The following is an 18598-nucleotide window of genomic DNA, read 5'->3' as shown; positions in this document are numbered from 1 at the left end:
ATTAAACCTCCGTAGCTGGGAGATCTGCTTGCAACATCATGCAAATGCTCTTTACCCCTCCCTGACCTTGACCCAATGCAAAAATTGAAAGGCGTGCCACTCACTTCCAAATCTCCTTGTGAGTGAATTTGGGTATTATTGTTGTTCTAATCCGCCTTGAGACCATGGCTAATCCCATCTTCCACCTTAAAGTTCCACAGCTAATGCCAAAGCCACCATGCCACATAGGCTCTGCCCCGCGGACTAGGCTCCATGTAAAATACGACACAAGAGGCGGCTATAATGAGGGAGAGAAGTCTAGCAGAGAAGGAGATAGAGAGTGTCTTATTGTTATTAGCTCAAAGCTATTAGTTCACTTGGGTTTGTTTTTTTTCATTCACATATCCACAGCCCCATTCAGACCCATTCGTGCAATGAGGTTTGAGGGTTGGGTACATACATGCGAAATGCTGGATGAGCTTAGAGTCCACGTCATCTGCCTTGACATGGCCAATGTGCTTACTGATGGCGTCAGCAATGCATAATAACCCCAGATATCTGCACAATCACATCGGCGCTACTGTTATATGCTTGGACTTGTTTGGTCTATTTTGGCCATTGCTGTTATTCAACTTTTAACAGATGCCAGCCTAAGAACAATATAATTTCCCTCTTGCAATGCAAAATCCCTCTAATCCACAATCAGAAGATCATACTTGAAGAAAAAAAAGGAAGTGACCGCACCCTCCTGACTAATACATGAAATGTGTCCATTTACACATTACTGAGCTTGTGTTTTGAAATTTGGCTAAATTTAACATTTAAAGTGCACAACTAGACAAAACTGCATGACTCATCCAGTCTGTTTGCTTGACAAAACATATCTGGACAGATTCTGTGAAGGAGTGGAAAATAAGACCTTTGTTATGCTCTCTCTTGGTCCACACTCTGTGAAGCTCACTGAATCCAACTTATTTTAAAATCATCCAGCTGCATTCATTAGGTACACACACATAATAGTTATGCTTCCCTGCAATTATTTTGGTGAATTAAATTCCCATCTTACTATGGTGTAGAAATACGCTAGGCCAATATGTATTGCTCAGTGTGACTAAATGCAACACGCTAGAAGTAACTGTTGAGTTAGATCATGTCAAAAGTAGGTGTTGCTGGAACACGCAAACTTAAATGGATGGTTTTGGTGAATATGTTTTCAGTCCATTAGAGAATCGATGACCCACGGGTTTTATTTTTGGGCAATTTAGCCAAGCTCGTGTCATGACATGTGAGATGGTTGGGTTGTTATGACTGTCTGAGTGAGGCAGAAGGTGACGCTTCATTTCTGAAACAGTGCAGGGAGACACAAATCTGGAAACAGCCCCAGCGGTGTCATGAAGATATGTCATCTGTCACAAGTTTGCTTATCTTCTGAGGCTCCATGGAGATAAGAAGAGAATGTGTGTGTGTGTGTGTGTGTGTGTGTGTGTGTGTGTGTGTGTGTGTGTGTGTGTGTGTGTGTGTGTGTGTGTGTGTGTGTGTGTGTGCACATGCAAGTTTAGATGGTAAGAAAATGCATAAAAAGAGTCCAAAGAAAGCACAGCTTTCTAATTTCCGTGAAAACCTGTGGGGGCTGATGAAGAGCGGATGAGCATGAATATTAATGTTTTGTCTGGCAACTCAGGGTGCAGAGACCTTGCCTCAGTTCTCTGTCAGGATTTAAAGAGGAAAGAGTCAACAGCATGACCTGGAAGCTTAAAATGGCGACAAACACAAAAGAAGCTGTGGTCGAGATCCCGATCACAAAACCACAAACTCACCTTATGGCCATCTTCAGTCCTCAGATATCAGTGCTAAGATACTTCTCCTGGTTCTCTCCCTCCCTCTTACTCACTAACACTCCCTCTCTCTCTCTCTCTACTGCTTTGAACAGTAACTCTGAGGCTCGCCCCCTGAGATACAGTCAGTCTTTGAGTCCTACTTGGGCTGCCTTCATTTCACTTCTTTGCCTCTGCTGCCTCACAGACCCAAATATTTCTCCGTTCTCATCTCCTCTATGCCTCACACTTTCCAAAGACCTAGAACAGAAAGGGAAAAGAAAAAGGGAAGAAAGAGCATTGACCTCGGTGTTAATGAGAAGTCTTATCTCAGACGGAACGGGAGGGCTTATGTAAGACTCACTCTCTCTCTCTCTCTCTCTCTCTCTTTCGTTCTCTCTCTCTCTCTCCCTCTCTCTCTCTCTCTCTCTCTCTCTCTCTCTCTCTCTCTCTCTCTCTCTCTCTCTCTCTCTCTCTCTCTCTTTCGTTCTCTCTCGCTCTCTGACTTTCAAGCATATATTCTCTTGGTCTCTGCTTCTGTGATTGAACATTACTCATTCATTCTGCTTTATGCCCACCCCAGCTAAAACTTTTTTGCCCCGCCCCCATTCCTTCAGCGTTCAATGGGAAGACATATGGGCCGTCACATGGATCATTAGAGGTAGACTAGTGCATCAGGGGGAACTGGTAGAAGACTTGGAGGGCTAAACAGGATGAGGTCATGGGGGTCTGGAGGGGAGGGGGGGGGGCATATCCTCATTTGATTTCTGAACACCTCCATAAACATCTTACATAATATCTGTACCTACCTATTGTACAGTACATAGGTCCTAATGATGCCACTCCAGTTTGCATATGTCAGACAACAAGGCCTTCTTGTTTGGAATCATATCGCTAGTGTTGGCGTTGGGAAAGTAAAGTGCAGGCAGATCTTATAGAGGATGTCTTATGTAACTTTGCTAATGACCAGACTGCTGCTGTTTATTATGGGTCACCTAAGCGGATCCAGGCAATGGGCCTGCAAGGGGTCTTTGAAAGGAGGGGGAAGTGGAATAATGGGGTGGGAATGTCAGGGTGCAGGTCTGGCGATTGTGTGCATGTGTGTGTGTGTGTGTGTGTGTGTGTGTGTGTGTGTGTGTGTGTGTGTGTGTGTGTATGGTCAAGGTCAAGCACAAAGGCTCCAGCTTTGGACAATAAATCAGATAAGAGCGGAGTCAGAGGAAGCCAAAAGAGCATGTTGTCAGTCAAACCTGTTGACTGCTCTCATCGTGCAAAATAAAATCAAATACAACTGAGATTAATACACATGGAAGATTTAGAATAATCTATAAGATGTGGAAAATATTAATGAATGAGTATGGGATAGGAAATATAGAAGCACAGAACAAGCAAAAATGGACAGACATGCCCACACTTATGGTCCAATTAACAAACAAAAAAAAGATAGTTATATATATATATATAGTATATATATAAAATCCAGTGATTCAAGTAAATTCTTTATGAGACAGTACAAGCCTGTTTCATGCCATAAGCAATCATCAGCTGTCAATGGGTTATTTTGCTCCTTATTTTTGAGCACTTTCCCTACCATTGAGGGTTTCTTTTAACAAAGTTATATATATGTATATATGTGTGTGTGTGTGTGTGTGTGTGTGTGTGTGTGTGTGTGTGTGTGTGTGTGTGTGTGTGTGTGTGTGTGTAGCACAAAAACAAAACCCTTAGATAACAAATATTCTAGGAAAGATAGGTGGTTGTTTGTTGAGTAATTAAACAATACTTTGAAACACTTAATGATCTAAACTGACATGTGGGGTTGTATAATTAGACTTGTGCCATAGATGATTGTATTAACAATTCATATGATAGTGAGATAAAATGATTTGTTCATTTAACTAACTATTTAGGAGGTAAAGCTTTGAAGCGAATACGCCATACCCAAGTAACTAAAAAAAAAACAGAAGAAGATCTACAGTAGGTTATATTACAGATAAAAAATCTGGACATTTTCCGTCGGTTAGATTAACCTTTTAAACGTTGCCCATGTGATACCATTGGATTATGCGATGGATACACAACAGGCATCCATACTCACACTGAGATCCTTACAAAATTTCACACACACACACACACACACACACACACACACACACACACACACACACACACACACACACACACACACACACACACACACACTAGCATTCAACACTACACGCTCTTACACATACACAGTCATTCTTCTTAGCTGCAAGATGGAATATTACAAACACGCATACTTACATAAATGCACACACATACAGAGCGGTATGGCAAAACGGTATGATAAAAGTTTTAATTGTTTAGATTAATTCTGACCTTCCAGTGGTGGGAGTTGATTATAGCTCAGGCAGCTCTCATTTACAAAGAGGAAAAGTTTTCTGCAGAGTTGCAAGTGTGAGGTTAAACTCTGGCACTTTCAAACACACACACACACATTAACAAACACAAAAGCCCCGACCCCCCCCCCACACACACACACACACACACACACACACATGCACCATGCCAAGAAGTGGTAATACCAGAAGGCCAGCAGAGTAGCAGTAACAGATAGTGGCCTTGATAAGACTCTCATTTCAAATGGCTCCAGCCATACTGAGCCCACTGGCTCTGTATACCAAGGACACCATTACCTTACATAACAGTCATTCTGGGTCACCGGCACATCCATCAGAGCTATTTGGTTCCCCCATGAAGCATTTGCACCATGAACTTATCCTCCATCTGGTCATTGTACCTGGGTATGACTCAGGGAGTTGAAGTAGTCTGTGTCTCTGTCTCTCACCGTCTCTCCCCTACTCTGTTTATCTATCTGTCCTTTCTCTGTGTGTGTGTGTGAGAGCCTGAGTGCATAATTGGAGTGGACATATTAGTTTTATGTACTTGATATGGCCTACTTCGTATGCGTGTTAGCTGAAGGCCAGATGAGAAGTGATGACATGCATAGTCTTGTTAGTGAAGAGCTCCAAAGTGAAGAGGCGTTTGTGTAAAAAGCCTGTTCAGGAGAACATGTGAGACCCTGTCACACAGCCGCTCTGCAAGGAAGTAGATTACTGCCGGAGCACACGAGATGACTCACTACTGACTTGTGCGGAATAGAAATCTGACATGTCCAATAGCAATATCTGATCTCATTAAATGATGCCTCCTCTCACCGGGGTCGGTCATTAATGTAAAATGCCAAATGGACTTAAATTTGACCTTTAAAATGGTCATCAAAACCTTAGGATGTGTATATCCAGCAGTTTCAAGTTAGATAAGTTGGACTGTATGTGGCTTGTGGTAAAGAGGTATGATGTCAGATGTTAGTCACACTGCACTGTCCCTTCAGTGGGTGTGACTGTGGTTTGACTCTTCATTTTGACAACAGAAACACTTATTTCATTGTATGCATTCCTCCTAAATATAATTTGTTCAAATTCAGTCAAAAAAAGTGTATTTCAACCCACAGATCAGGAAGTGGAAGATGCTGGCCCGACATCATGGTGACAGCGGAGGCAAGCAGAAAGAGGTGGAGGCCGACACCCAGATGGGGGGCTGTCAATCATGGGGGGTTCGTGCCACGCCCTTCCTGGCCAACCCGGTCATGCTGGAGTGCTGCGTTTGCAGCGGCCCTTACGTCAGCTACGCCATCGAGGACACCTGGCAGCCTCGCCAGAGAACACAAGTAAGTTAGTTGAGATAAAGTGTAACTCATTACAGGTAGTTTAGCTAAAAGTTAACTCATTAATGCAATAATGAACAGTAAAGGTGGGTCAGGAGACCTTCAGGGGGAGGTCCAAAGAAATGGTCTGTTGTTTTTTTTTTTACAACTTTTAACCTAGAAGTCAAATAAGAATATGTAAAAAGGTTACTACTTTCCTCATAGATTTCATAATATCCACTGTTTTTATCTTATTTGTAGTAGTGGCAGTTGTGCTGTTATGATACAAAAGACAATCTTAAAAAGGGTTGCATAAAGATAAAATCTTTTCAATTTTCGGGGCATCTGGATGGCGTAGTGGTCTATTCCGTTGCCTACCAACACGGAGATCTCAGGTTTGAATCCCCGTGTTACCTCCGGCTTGGTCGGGCGTCCCTACAGACACAATTGGCCGTGTCTGCGGGTGGGAAGTCGGATGTGGGTATGTGTCCTGGTCGCCGCACTAGCACCTCCTCTGGTCAGTCAGGGCACCTGTTCGGGGGGGGGGGACTGGGGGAGAATAGCGTGATCCTCCCACACGCTACGTCCCCCTGGTGAAACTCCTCACCGTCTGGTGAAAAGAAGCGGCTGGCAACTCCACATGTATCGGAGGAAGCATGTGGTAGCCTGCAGCCCTCCCCAGATTGGCAGAGGGGGTGGAGCAGTGACCGGGATGGCTTGGAAGATTAGGGTGATTGGCCGGATAGAATTGGGGAGGAAAAAGGGGGGGGTTCCAAATAATAAAACTCTCATCAGGAACTAATAAAACTCTCGTCTTGGAATCACACCGTCGAAGCAAAGGTAACTTCGCCACAGTCTAAAAAGTCAGAAAACAAGCTTCCGTGTATGTACATGTAAACCTCTCTGCATCAGGTTTTTGGGGTAACTAATGCAAAAGCTTGCAGACTTGCATGACTACAAAATCTCAGCAGAGTGTCAGCTGTGCCCACATACCTATGCGTCATACCAAAACTGGCTGGTGGAGCAGGAAAGGCTTTCTGTTTCTGTATATTTTCATCCGCTTGAGATGAACACAAAACCAAATCACCAGAAGACACAAGGGAGCAGGTGCAACTTACGGATAAACACAACACAGAACAAAACAGAAAGTGTATAAAAGCCGAGAATTTTATTGTGCTCTATTTTTATTTTGGGTTTTTTGCTTCGATTCTATTTTTCATGTTTTCATTTGGCTGTTCTTGCATGATTTGGTTTTACAAAAATGACACTGCCCTCAAGGGCACATGTGAAGTATGTAGGGAAATGATAATGTGCACAACAGCATCAGCGCAATGCATATTTGCAAACAAGCAGATGTTTAAGTAAGACTACAGGTAACTTGGCTTAAGGCTAACTCGGTACAGCAGGCCTATAGATAACATAGCTTAAGGTCATAAATCAATTGACAACAAGAAACTTATCTAAGCGCAGACACATTACATTATGCAAGCTGACCTTTGACCCATTATAGCCACGAATACGCTATACTTTATAGTATATAATACTAAAACTTTTTGATTTGGTGTAAGGATTGCCAAATAATGGATGTTTCAGGCTTAAAGACACCATATGGTATACAACTATGAGCTTTGGTTTCACTGAATACACTTTAGTTAATGTTCACAGCAATTTGCATCTGTAACCGATCATTGGTTGGGTCGTTATGCCACTGTATTGTTTATAAGGGTGGGGATACATGCAGTTAGTTGAGACTGAAGATGTCACTTAGATGAGTGATGAAAGTTTCTCTCAATAAACTTTGTGTCCAGATGAACTGATTCAAACTTCTGGGATCACTTCAGTTAGACTTTCCGGACCCTTTGTTTTATGGTGTAGGTTGAACAACTCTGCCGACCTCCCCTGGCTGCACCCACATACCGTTGCCTCGAAGTATGGGGGTCGATCTTAGCCTCTCTGTGTAGCGTTTAAATGTTTTCCCTGTGCTGAAATGGATTTCCTCTGGTTTCCCACAGTCCAAAGACATGCATGTCAGCTGAACTGCAGATGCTAAATTTTGCATTACAGCGAACGAGTGTGTGCGTGTGTGTGATTGGTCCCTGTGATGGCTCGGCAACCAACCCAGGAAGTGTCCCTGGCCTCAGCCCAATGGCTACACAGACTTCTTCCCACTGCAACCTTGTATTGGATTAGTCAGTATAGTTAAAAGCTGATGTATTCTTAATGCTTGTTATGGGCTAACTCGACATGACCACAGGTAGGTCGGCTGTTTTACAGGTGATAAACTAGACCACTAACTCTGGTTATGAACTTGCGGACAAAATCCTGACTGAGAATTTAAATAAGAAACTCCTCAGCAGGACTGTTGAAAAGCAGAAGTGTGCCTATCTCCGTTCCTGTATAGTACCTCACCCTCTGACTCACAGATAAGTCATTAAAATCTCTACCTCTCTTCGACCCTTACACACAAACAAGTATTTCTCAGCCCAAATTTTCTGTCTGCTTTTGAAATAAATCTGGCATGCAATATTAATGAACACGAGGCCTAGTTTCGCCATCGGTATGGGTGTAACTCCAGCAGATCTTCTCCTCAGTCAATAAACACACTGCAATGAAAAAAGGAGTTAGCATGGTATATGGAGAGAGAGAGAGAGAGAGAGAGAGAGATAGAGAGAGAGAGAGAGAGAGAGAGAGAGAGAGAGAGAGAGAGAGAGAGAGAGAGAGAGAGAGAGAGAGAGAGAGATAAAAATGAAGGATTGTGATTAGATTTAGTCAATGCAAGGATAAAGGGACAGAGGGGCATCCATACGCCTGTTGACCTGCAGAGCTACAGCACTGTGTTGGACAGGTATCCGAGGGGAAGACACAGAGTGAGTGGCAGGAAGTGAGAGGTAGATAGAGATAGAAAGAATGAGGGTAAAAAAGGGAATAGATGGGGTTACCGTCAGCTATTATTAAGACTCAGATGGAGATCAAAGGACCCTTGCGATGGATTGCTGAAAGCAGCATCGCCCGCGAATGACTAAAACACACCGATTAGATTGAAATAACACACACACACACACACACACACACACACACACACACACACACAGGGGCACAAAGATAAAAACACGCTCAAAAGAATAAAAATAAAAGTTCTGCTTTGCTCCGTCTCAGAGAAGCGCTCCTGGGAGAATATCGAGAGATATGATGAATTTCCAGTGCCGCAGTGTTGAATAGCAAACTAGGCTCAGACTGCATTTAGCTGTGACGTGAGCTTGTGCCTAACACGGAACACACTCCACGAGTGACTTTGACAAGCAGATGACAGAAACCGTTTGACAAAACAATATCGGGCATGATTACAGCGTTGCTTGGGGGATGTGGCCACGCCCATGTGGCAATGTCGGTTTGGCGCCACGCTACCCATAAGCCATGCGTTCGTATTGGAAAAAATGAACTGACAAATTAAATAAATGAATGAATTTTGATTTCTAATTCTATTGCTAAATGCTAAATACTGCTAAAAGTTAACTGTTTATCATTCGGTCATGCTCTTCACTGCTACCCGAGTTCAGCTTTGGAAATAAATTATTGTTCGATGCAAACCATCCACAATTGAGGATACTATACAGCCATAACATGATATTATATCGCCATTAGCAGTTAGCAATGCTGTGGAGTGCACTCTGTAGGGTTAGAAGCACAAATTTGCAAAATATATCTGAATAGTATGTCTGGTTCAGAGTTCCTCATTTTCTGCCAAATCATCCTGTTTTGCTCTCTACCCAACATACCCCCCCCCCCACACACACACACATTCCTCTCCATCATCTGCCTATACACTTATACTGTACATACACACCCCTCCACCCCCAGCTTTCTTTGATTAGTCTGCGGAGTTTGATTGACAGATCCATTACTGAGCATTCAAGCCAATCAGCTACTGGTGTAGGGAGGGGGGCCGTTAAATTAGGGTGTCCGCTTATCTGGAATTGGTTGATAAGTGGGGAAGTGGGGAAAGAGAACATTGATCTGAAATAGGGGATTTGCTTTACTTTACCAAGCAACTGATCCCAAAGCCCACGAAAGAAGCAGTACGGTGTATGTGTGTGTTTGTGTGTGCGTGTGCTTGTTTTTCTATCCCACTGGAAAAACTAGAAACCACCTACCTTGTGGGGACATTTTATGGGTCCCCATGAGGAAAAGGGTGTATTTTAGGGTCAGGACTTGGGTTTAGGGTTAAGGTTAGAATTAGGATTAGGTTACGGTTAGAGTAAGGGTTAAGGATAGACATGTAGTTACGATGGTTAAGGTTAAGGGCTAGGGAATTAATGTAGTCAATGAGGGGTCCCCACAAGTATAGAGAAACAAATGTGTGTGTGTGTGTGTGTGTGTGTGTGTGTGTGTGTGTGTGTGTGTGTGTGTGTGTGTGTGTGTGTGTGTGTGTGTGTGTGTGTGTGTGTGTGTGTGTGTGTGTGTGTGTGTGTGTGTGTGTGCATATTTCACAAATGTCAGTGTGTCATGAAGGAGCAATAAACATCCAATTCCCCAGTCATCCTTGAGCTTTAGTTCCACAGCCATCCTCTTTCTCTCTCTCGTTCTCTCATGCACGCATGAACACACACACACACACACACACACACACACACTGGGAATGACCTCATAATTCTTGGTCCTTCAGACATTTATGGGTTGAGTATGGACCTGGATCCATGGTTGGAATCACTAATGTCAAAAGACATGCAGCGCTCCGCAGTTTACAAACACTCGAAAAAAAAATCCTTTATTAAAGATGCCGACATCCTTTGTATTTTCAGCATACTTTAATAAGGAGTTTTTGGCATGAGCTTCACGTTGCTCAGCTAATACAGGAAGTAAAATAAAACTAAGCCGTCAAAACAATATCTCCGGTACCCGCTGGTTTTTTTATTATTTATTTCATTTGCTTAACTGTTTTTACAGGTGTTTGGCAATCCTTCTGGCGCTCACCCTGATTCCGACTTTAGACTTAAATGTTGTTGTTTTTTTGTTTTGCTTTTACCCCCCAGGCAATGGACTTATACTACCACAGTGAGCCAGACCCAGAAAGCTACTGTTGCCCTGGAGACAATGGTAAGTCAACAACAGCAACACCGCCTCTTCTTTTGCATCCCTCCTTACTCTTCCCCCGTTTTCTTCTTCCCTGTTCATGAATCCCGAGCACCAACTCTCTCATTCCTCCTCTCTCTTTCTCTTCCTCTTTATTTATTTATTTATTTATATTTACCCCCCCCCTTTTTTTTTTTCCTCCCCAATTGTATGCGGCCAATTACCCCTCTCTCCCGAGCCGCCCCGGTCGCTGCTCCACCCCCTCTGCCGATCCAGGGAGGGCTGCAGACTACCACATGACTCCTCCGATACATGTGGAGTCAGTCGCCTACCGCTTCTTTTCACCTGACAGTGAGGAGTTTCACCAAGAGGGGGACATAGCGTGTGGGAGGATCATGCTATTCCCCCCAGTTCCCCAATCGACCAGAGGAGGCGCTAGTGCAGCGACCAGGACACATACCCACATCCGGCTTCCCACCCGCAGACACGGCCAATTGTGTCCTGTAGGGACGGATTCGAACCGGCGATCCCTGTGTTGGTAGGCAACGAAATAGACCACCACACTACCCGGACTCCCCCTCCTTTCTCTTGCTCTGTCTCTCTCATCTTCATTCCCCCCTCTGTCTCTTTCCCGGGGCATTTTTTCCTCTGTTGTCTGTTGTATTTTCTTCTTCCTCATCATCCGTCACTCTTCACCCTTGAACCACTTGTTGTCTCTCTAGCTTTCTGTTGTTACTCAACGTTTTCTCATTGCTTGAGTTTGACGGCTCAGGGAACATGGTGATTCACTCTCACACACACACACACACACACACACACCACACACACACACACACACACCTCATTTCACCATACCTTTAGCCCTCTAGTCTGACTCCCACAATAATAACTGTTGTCCAGAAACCAAAATTACTGTTTTGCTGCTCTGCACAAAGCAAAACAGTGGTCACAGACACACAGACCTGGGTGCTGTTCTTCACACACCACTGTCACCATTAAGGATTAAATGTCTATTTACAGCTCACTATGTCCCTTCTACAGCAGAATTGCACTCTTTTATAGTATAGGTAGTATGTGAGTGTGTATGCGTGTTATGAGTCTGTGTGTGCTAGTGTGTAAGAGCAGCATCAGCTCAACTGGCTGAGTCACTCATCCAACCCGTGCCGCTGCAAAGCAAAACATACAGCGCAAATAATATGTTTCCCATCACCCCTCCACTTTCAGGCCTTAACAACCTGAGCCAAAGAAAGCACTGTGTGTGTGTGTGTGTGTGTGTGTGTGTGTGTGTGTGTGTGTGTGTGTGTGTGTGTGTGTGTGTGTGTGTGTGTGTGTGTGTGTGTGTGTGTGTGTGTGTGTGTGTGAGAGAGAGAGAGAAAGAGAGAGAGAGAGATTGACTGATTGATTTTATTTGACAATTTCATTTTAAAAACAAACACCAGCTCTGTCGGGGGCTGTAAGTGCTTACATAAAAAGGAAAAGTCAGGATAACACAGTAAAGCCCTAAGGTTTATTTCCATCGTGGTCCCTTTGAGGGTTCGGGAGTGTGCCAAGAATGATACAAATACCATTGATCAAAACAAAAAAATACAATGCGACACAAAACAATACAATGCAATACAATACAATACAATACAATGTAATACAATACAATACAATCATCACCTGTGCGTACACTGTCACTCAGCAGGTTATTCACTGTGTTAACAACTTCAGTCACCACCTCTGTGTTTCGTTGGACAATGCCTGGCCCTTTTCACCCACTCAATTCACCAATTCAAACGCTGTATATCAAAAATAATTACATCAATGTATCAACGTTACATCATAACCCCCTCAACAAATTATGTATATAAGCTTGGGTCTGTGCAAAATAATTAAAATAAATAAGCCACATCGATACAAAAACCAAGAAAAGACATAAAAAAGACACCGATTATCAGATATAATATCCGACTGTATTTAACCTCTGAGCCAATTCTTAAGTGCCAGCTCAAAACCTCCCAAGCTGCTTATGATTTTAAGAATTCCTGGCAATCTGTTCCACAGATTTACTGCCGTGCACAGAGAAGTTCCCTTCCAACACATTACTCTTAGACCTGGGAGGGACAAAATCGGTGCAACTGCCCCTTGTGAATATCCCTCATCTGGATGAATATTTTTTTAGGCTTGAGAGGACAGCATCATGCACAATCTCTTATGTACCGTGTACAACTGGACTTGAGAGACTCCCTCCTGTAGGCTCTCAAAATGAGAAGGGTCAAGGGGAGTAGTCATATACCCCTTTCACACGGGCCAAAAAAACCTGCTAACCTCCGCCTTTGGTCAGTGTAACATTGACCACGAAATGCGGATGTTAGCGGGTGTTTTTGGCCAGTGTGAAAGGGGTAATAGAAAGATTTCGAATGAGTCTAACTACCTTGTTCTGAGAAGTCACTTTGCAGACCATGAAGCAGGCATGGTCATGTGGGGGTGTGTGTGTGTGTGTGTCGTGTGTGTGTGTGTGTGTGTGTGTGTGTGTGTGTGAGTGTGTGTGTGTGTGTGTGTGTGTGTGTGTGTGTGTGTGTGTGTGTTGCACACAGCCTATACTTCTCCACTGTCAATTCTTGAGCGAAGAAGCCCCAAATGCACGGAAGTATGACCCCCCTCTCAAGAGTGTGTTTTTGTGTCGACGGGAAATATATGGGAGGGGTAAGCTTCCCCCTTCATTCTTTAACCATCCTCGCTTGAACTCTTCAGCTCAGTTTATAGTCAATTTCTGTACCTTTCAGTGTCATATCTGGTGGTAAACAGGTAAATAAAAAACAAAGACAACATCATAAATACTCAACTTTGTAATTAATGTCATTTCCGACACAGCCTTTAGCCTATTTAAATTAAAGCCATTCAAACTTCCTGCATTCTTTTCAACAGCAATATGCACTGCACCATTTCAAGAGAAGCAAACAAACATAAAACCTCATATCCTTACTCCAATGTGCCACCAAGCATTATTTTGGTCCCCTGGTGGGTTCCTGCTTCCTGCGAGAATATTTTGCATTTTGCAAACATGCTCTGAAGACAAGGAGTATATATTCTGTTGAAGTTGTTTTTGCATCATTGGTGGAGTGTCCATTAATTACAGGGAGTCAGGCGGGGTGTATAGAGGAATCCATGCAATTAGCCCGGCTGGTGACAGGTTGTTTCCTGTGGCCTCGGCCCTCGTGGCGTTACTCCCCTGTGGTCCAAATTCGGCAATTAGTGCTTAAGAAGCACTTTAAAGCCTTGGGAGTGTCACATATGATTCATTTTAGCCGTTACAAGAAATATCATCTCGGTTGCTGAAGCGAACTAGGCTGTTTCTGTCTGCGCATAAACCACATCCACACTCGCCGCTTTTGGCGAAAAGCAACAATTGCAATTACAACTGTTACATAACAACAGCCATATGTCGAGCACTATGTACCTATTAAGTCACATTAGTATTTCCATTGACTAGCAACAGCGAGGGAAATCAGCATTACTATCTGACTCATGAAGTTCTCTGCCCAGATTTCCTAAAAAGTTTATATAACCAGTGTTCACCCAGCTCGCTGTTGTGTGTGTGTGTGAGGGGAGGGGGTGCTGATATGTGTGTGTGTGTGTGTGTGTATGAGAGAGAGAGTGTGAGAGAGAGTGTGTTCTGCACTTCTCCCATCTTGTTCTCAACAACTTAAAACAATAGAAACACTGTTGGTCCTTTTGTTAAGCTGTCATCCGACCTGGGCACTCCTCACCTGCCCAACACACACACACACACACACACACACACACACACACACACACACACACACACACACACACACACACACACACACACACACACACACACATAACTTAGTTCATATGCAGGTTTGCACATGCAACATGTCACACACAGAACCAGCATCCATGCAGCCCTACAAGTGTGTGCACATTCCCAAACTATCTGGCCTTGTTGTCCAGACTGGAGCCAAGGGAGCGATAGCTTGGTTTCCAGGGGTTTTACCGTGTTTCCTAACTCATGGATACCTTTTTCATGTCTGTGCATGCAGTTTGAAAGTACGCCGAACAACGGGTTTAGCCTAGTTCAGCTCAGCTGCTGGATGTCTACCGGGATCATTAGAAGCCCCTCTCAAAAGAAGGGAAATACTCCTTTTTCTGAAGCGGATCATTAATATTTTTTACTTGTCAGCATAGGGTTAACAACTCTTAACCACTGTTTTCATGAGTACATGCAAAGTCCTAAAAACTTGAATATAGTTTTGAACTATTTTTTCACATATCCTCTTCCACCGTAGATGGCAGTGGATATGCATATCACAGAAAATTACTTCAAAACTTCTGCCGAAGAAAAAGACGTACACCAGCACAGAAACAGAGCCCCGTCCCTTTAAGATTTTGGAAAGATGAAATGGCCAATGAGTTGCGAACATTTTAGTTGTTTCAATGCAAATCTGCTTGGTGTCTGGTTTTTTCAAGGAGCCGTCGGAAAAGGTGAAACCACTTTGGGGTCTTGATATTATTTCACCTGGCTGGCATACTTTCCCCATTTCGTTTTTGTTCTGAGGAAAATAAAGTTGGGTGCTCTTTGCGAAGGATTCCACTTGAAAAGAAGGTCAAGACGTGTCCATTCCCATTATATCCTCCGCTCACTGCTTGACTACAGAAATGCAAAACACACAAGGAAGAAACACACACACACACACACACACACACACACACACACACACACACACACACACACACACACACACACACACACACACAGATGCTGGTAGTCCATCGAGTCTGATGATGACGTTCCTCCTCATTAACGGTGTGTTCTGTGATGACCGTAGAGTCCAGTTCTTGATCCACAAGTTTTATTGCACGTTGGCCATATGAAGTCTGAACTGGTGGGGGCAGGTATGGTTGTGTGTCTCCTGAGTCTTTTCTGTTTTGTTGTTTTTTTCACATGCATCTCCATTTCCAGCTGTTCTGTACCTCTGTGGCAGATCTCCTGCCACTTGGAACGGTTGGTGCCAGCTTGCACCAGTCTCAAGGGGTCGATACAACACTTCCTCAGCGATGTTTCTAGCCGGTCTTTGTATCGCTTCTTCTGACCACCTGCAGACCGGCGGCCCAGATGAAGCTGTCCATACAGGACTTGATGCGGCAGGCATTCTTGAGGGGTTCTGATGACATGCCCAAGCCAGTGCAGTTTGTCCTAGCAAGAATCTCAGTGTGAGGAACATGGTCACGCCACATGATCCCCGTAATTCACTGCAGACACCTTATGTGGAACCGCTCCAGCATCCTTAGGTGCGGCTGTATGTGACCCAGGCTTCACAGCCGTATTGGTGTGCGGGTGTTTGTTTTGGAAGACCTTACATCGCTGTTTACCAAAGGCTACAGAGGCTTGTTTGATTCTGTTATGAGTTTCGTGATCAGTGTTGCAGCCCTCAGAAAGGATGCTGCCCAGGTATTTGAAAGGTGGAGCAACTGAGAGTGGCATGCCACCTCAGTGTTGGTGGTGTTGACTAGTAGACCCAGCCTGCTGTAGGCATTCACAACTGTGACAAGGATGGTTTACAGGTCTTCTGGTGTGTGAGCTACAAGAGCGCAGTCATCAGCGTACTGCAGCTCAAGGACCTGCACAGCAGACAACTTGATGGTTGCCTGGGACCTTCGGATATTGAAGAGGTTTCCATGTAGACTAAAGTCTATTGTGATCCAGTAAACAATATTGTGATCCAGATCTTTATGAAAAAATGTTTGTGAAACATAAGAGGTAGATGTTGAAGAGTACCGGTGCCAGCACACCCCTGCCTCACTCCGGTGCATACATTAAAGGGCGCCGATTCCTGTCCTCCTATGGCCACCTGTGCCACCATCTCAGACACACACACACACACACACACACACACACACACACACACACACACACACACACACACACACACACACACACACACACACACACACACACACACACACACACACACACACACATACTCGCAAATCTATACTGGTGGGCCCCCTCATTGACTACAGTCATTTTCTAGCCCTTAACCCTAACCTTACCACACAAACTACATGCCTAACCCTAACCCTTAACCTAACTTTAACCTAAACCTAATTCTAACCTTAACCCTAAAACCAAGTCTAACCCTAAAATAGACCCTTGGATAGTTTAAACATGGTGTATACACACACACACACACACACACACCCACACACACACACACACACACTGTCGTGCTATACTTGTGAGGACCCCTCATTGACTACATACATTCCCTAGCCCTTAACCATCATAACTACATGTCTAACCTTAACCCTTACCCTAAATTTAACCTAATCCTAATTCTAACCTTAATCCTAAACCCAAATCCTAGCCCTAAAATAGACCCTTCTCCTCATGGGGACTCAAAAATGTCCCCACAGGGTAGGACACACACACACACACACATACATACAGATAGAAAAACTTCCACTACCACTTTGGCCCCTCTTCCCTATGAATAGTGAGGAACACACACATACACACACACTGACAGCTCACCCTTTAAGACGCTCTCTGACACAGGCCAATAAACTTGACACAGTAGAGATTAATTATTTTAGATATTTGTCAGACAAGTATCGCCCCCACAGGATGCCCAGTAGCTGTCCTCTCTGAATAGCTAAGGGCTTTTATGTAATGGTGTCATTTGGTTCCTTACCACTGAGGCTCATTCACATTCAGCAGCAGACAGCCGGGCCAACTGTAGCCGGAGCCGCCGTCGTCATACCCAAACACAAAGGAATGACATACGGGGATGAAAGGACAGGGAGGATAGAGGATAAAATGGCTGAGCGGATGGATGGCTGGAGGAACAGATGGATGAATGGACGTGATCAACTGCCAAAGACGATGTGAATATGGGAATACGGTGGTCTTTGTGTATGAGAATATTTTTTTTCTATTTTTTTATGCTGGTGGGCTGCGGATGTAGTGTTTGTTTAGTGTGTGTTTACGACACAACACCGTGCACTAATGCCCCACCACCCAAAGTTCCTCACTCAGGTGACCTCCTTCCTCTCCTCGACACTTTACCAAATAGTTCCCATGTGTGTGTGTGTGTGTGTGTGTGTGTGTGTGTGTCAGTGTGGGCATGGTTGCCTATGGCAGTGCCAATATCGGGTTACATAATGCATTAGTCTCACTCACTCACATGCACACAAAAACTGTCCGTACAACTCATGTTTGTTGAAGCGTCCTCCCATTCAGAGCTCCCCTCTGCAGCCTGTAGGTCCACAGGGAGGTAGAAAAGACAGAACAGTCAGTATTGTTGCCATTTCTCTCTTTCTCTTTCCCTCTCCTGTCCTCGTCTGTCTCCATCTCTCACTGTCTCCGGCTCTGGCTCCCTCCTCTACATCTATCTCTCACTCACTTCATTCATGGCTTGGCTATGAGCATAGACCCGGACACAAGAGTGTTGCTCTCTCCACCGTCAGGTAATGTAACTCACTCCTCCTCCTCCTCATCGCCATCATCGACGATGCTGTGAGTATGCCGCTGTTATTATGGATGAGGGCTGAAGCGCTGATGTTTTTGGCTTATTTCAGTGTTTCCATGGTGCTTTTTAAAGCCAATCTCTATCCTCCTAAAAGCTTCACTGTTGTCTCTGGAAGGACCCTGTGTGGATCTACTCTGGCCTAACAATCAGCTTTCAAGGTCGACAGTATTTCCGTGCTAATCCACGCTTTGTCTGTGTAATCATGATCATTATGTCCTACTGAGAGCGCGCCGTGTGATATACAGCGGTTAACTTGCTTGTTGCATTGGGCTTTCAAGTCGAGACAAGAACTGGCGGTTTGAGTCTCCCACAGACCACTATTAGCAATGTGTCTTTGTTGAGGACATTGGTACCTGAAGAATGGTACTTGCATGGTACATGAAGAATGGGACTTTCATGCATCCCCCCCCCTCTTCTCTGTGTTGATTAGAAATTTCATTTTATAACAAACTGTTGTAACCTCTGATGCAGTGAGGGAGGAGGCTCTGGACACCTTGAGGGAATTTGAGGAT

General features: G+C 44.2%; 1 protein-coding gene across 3 annotated transcripts in view; it reads left to right on the top strand.

Annotated features, from left to right (window-relative positions):
- Positions 1-18598, top strand: part of sgk1 (serum/glucocorticoid regulated kinase 1) — a 47310-nt gene that overhangs the window by 18335 nt on the left and 10377 nt on the right. For all 3 annotated transcript variants that reach the window (XM_056294296.1, XM_056294297.1, XM_056294295.1), the window contains 2 exons: positions 5287-5502; positions 10509-10572. In XM_056294296.1, the coding sequence (XP_056150271.1) occupies positions 5287-5502; positions 10509-10572 (280 nt within the window). The remainder of the gene's footprint in view (positions 1-5286; positions 5503-10508; positions 10573-18598) is intronic.

The sequence above is a fragment of the Lampris incognitus genome, chromosome 15 (genome assembly GCF_029633865.1).
Source record: "Lampris incognitus isolate fLamInc1 chromosome 15, fLamInc1.hap2, whole genome shotgun sequence".
NCBI classification, from domain to species: Eukaryota; Metazoa; Chordata; class Actinopteri; order Lampriformes; family Lampridae; genus Lampris; species Lampris incognitus.
This window is presented reverse-complemented; position numbering and strand designations above follow the sequence as displayed.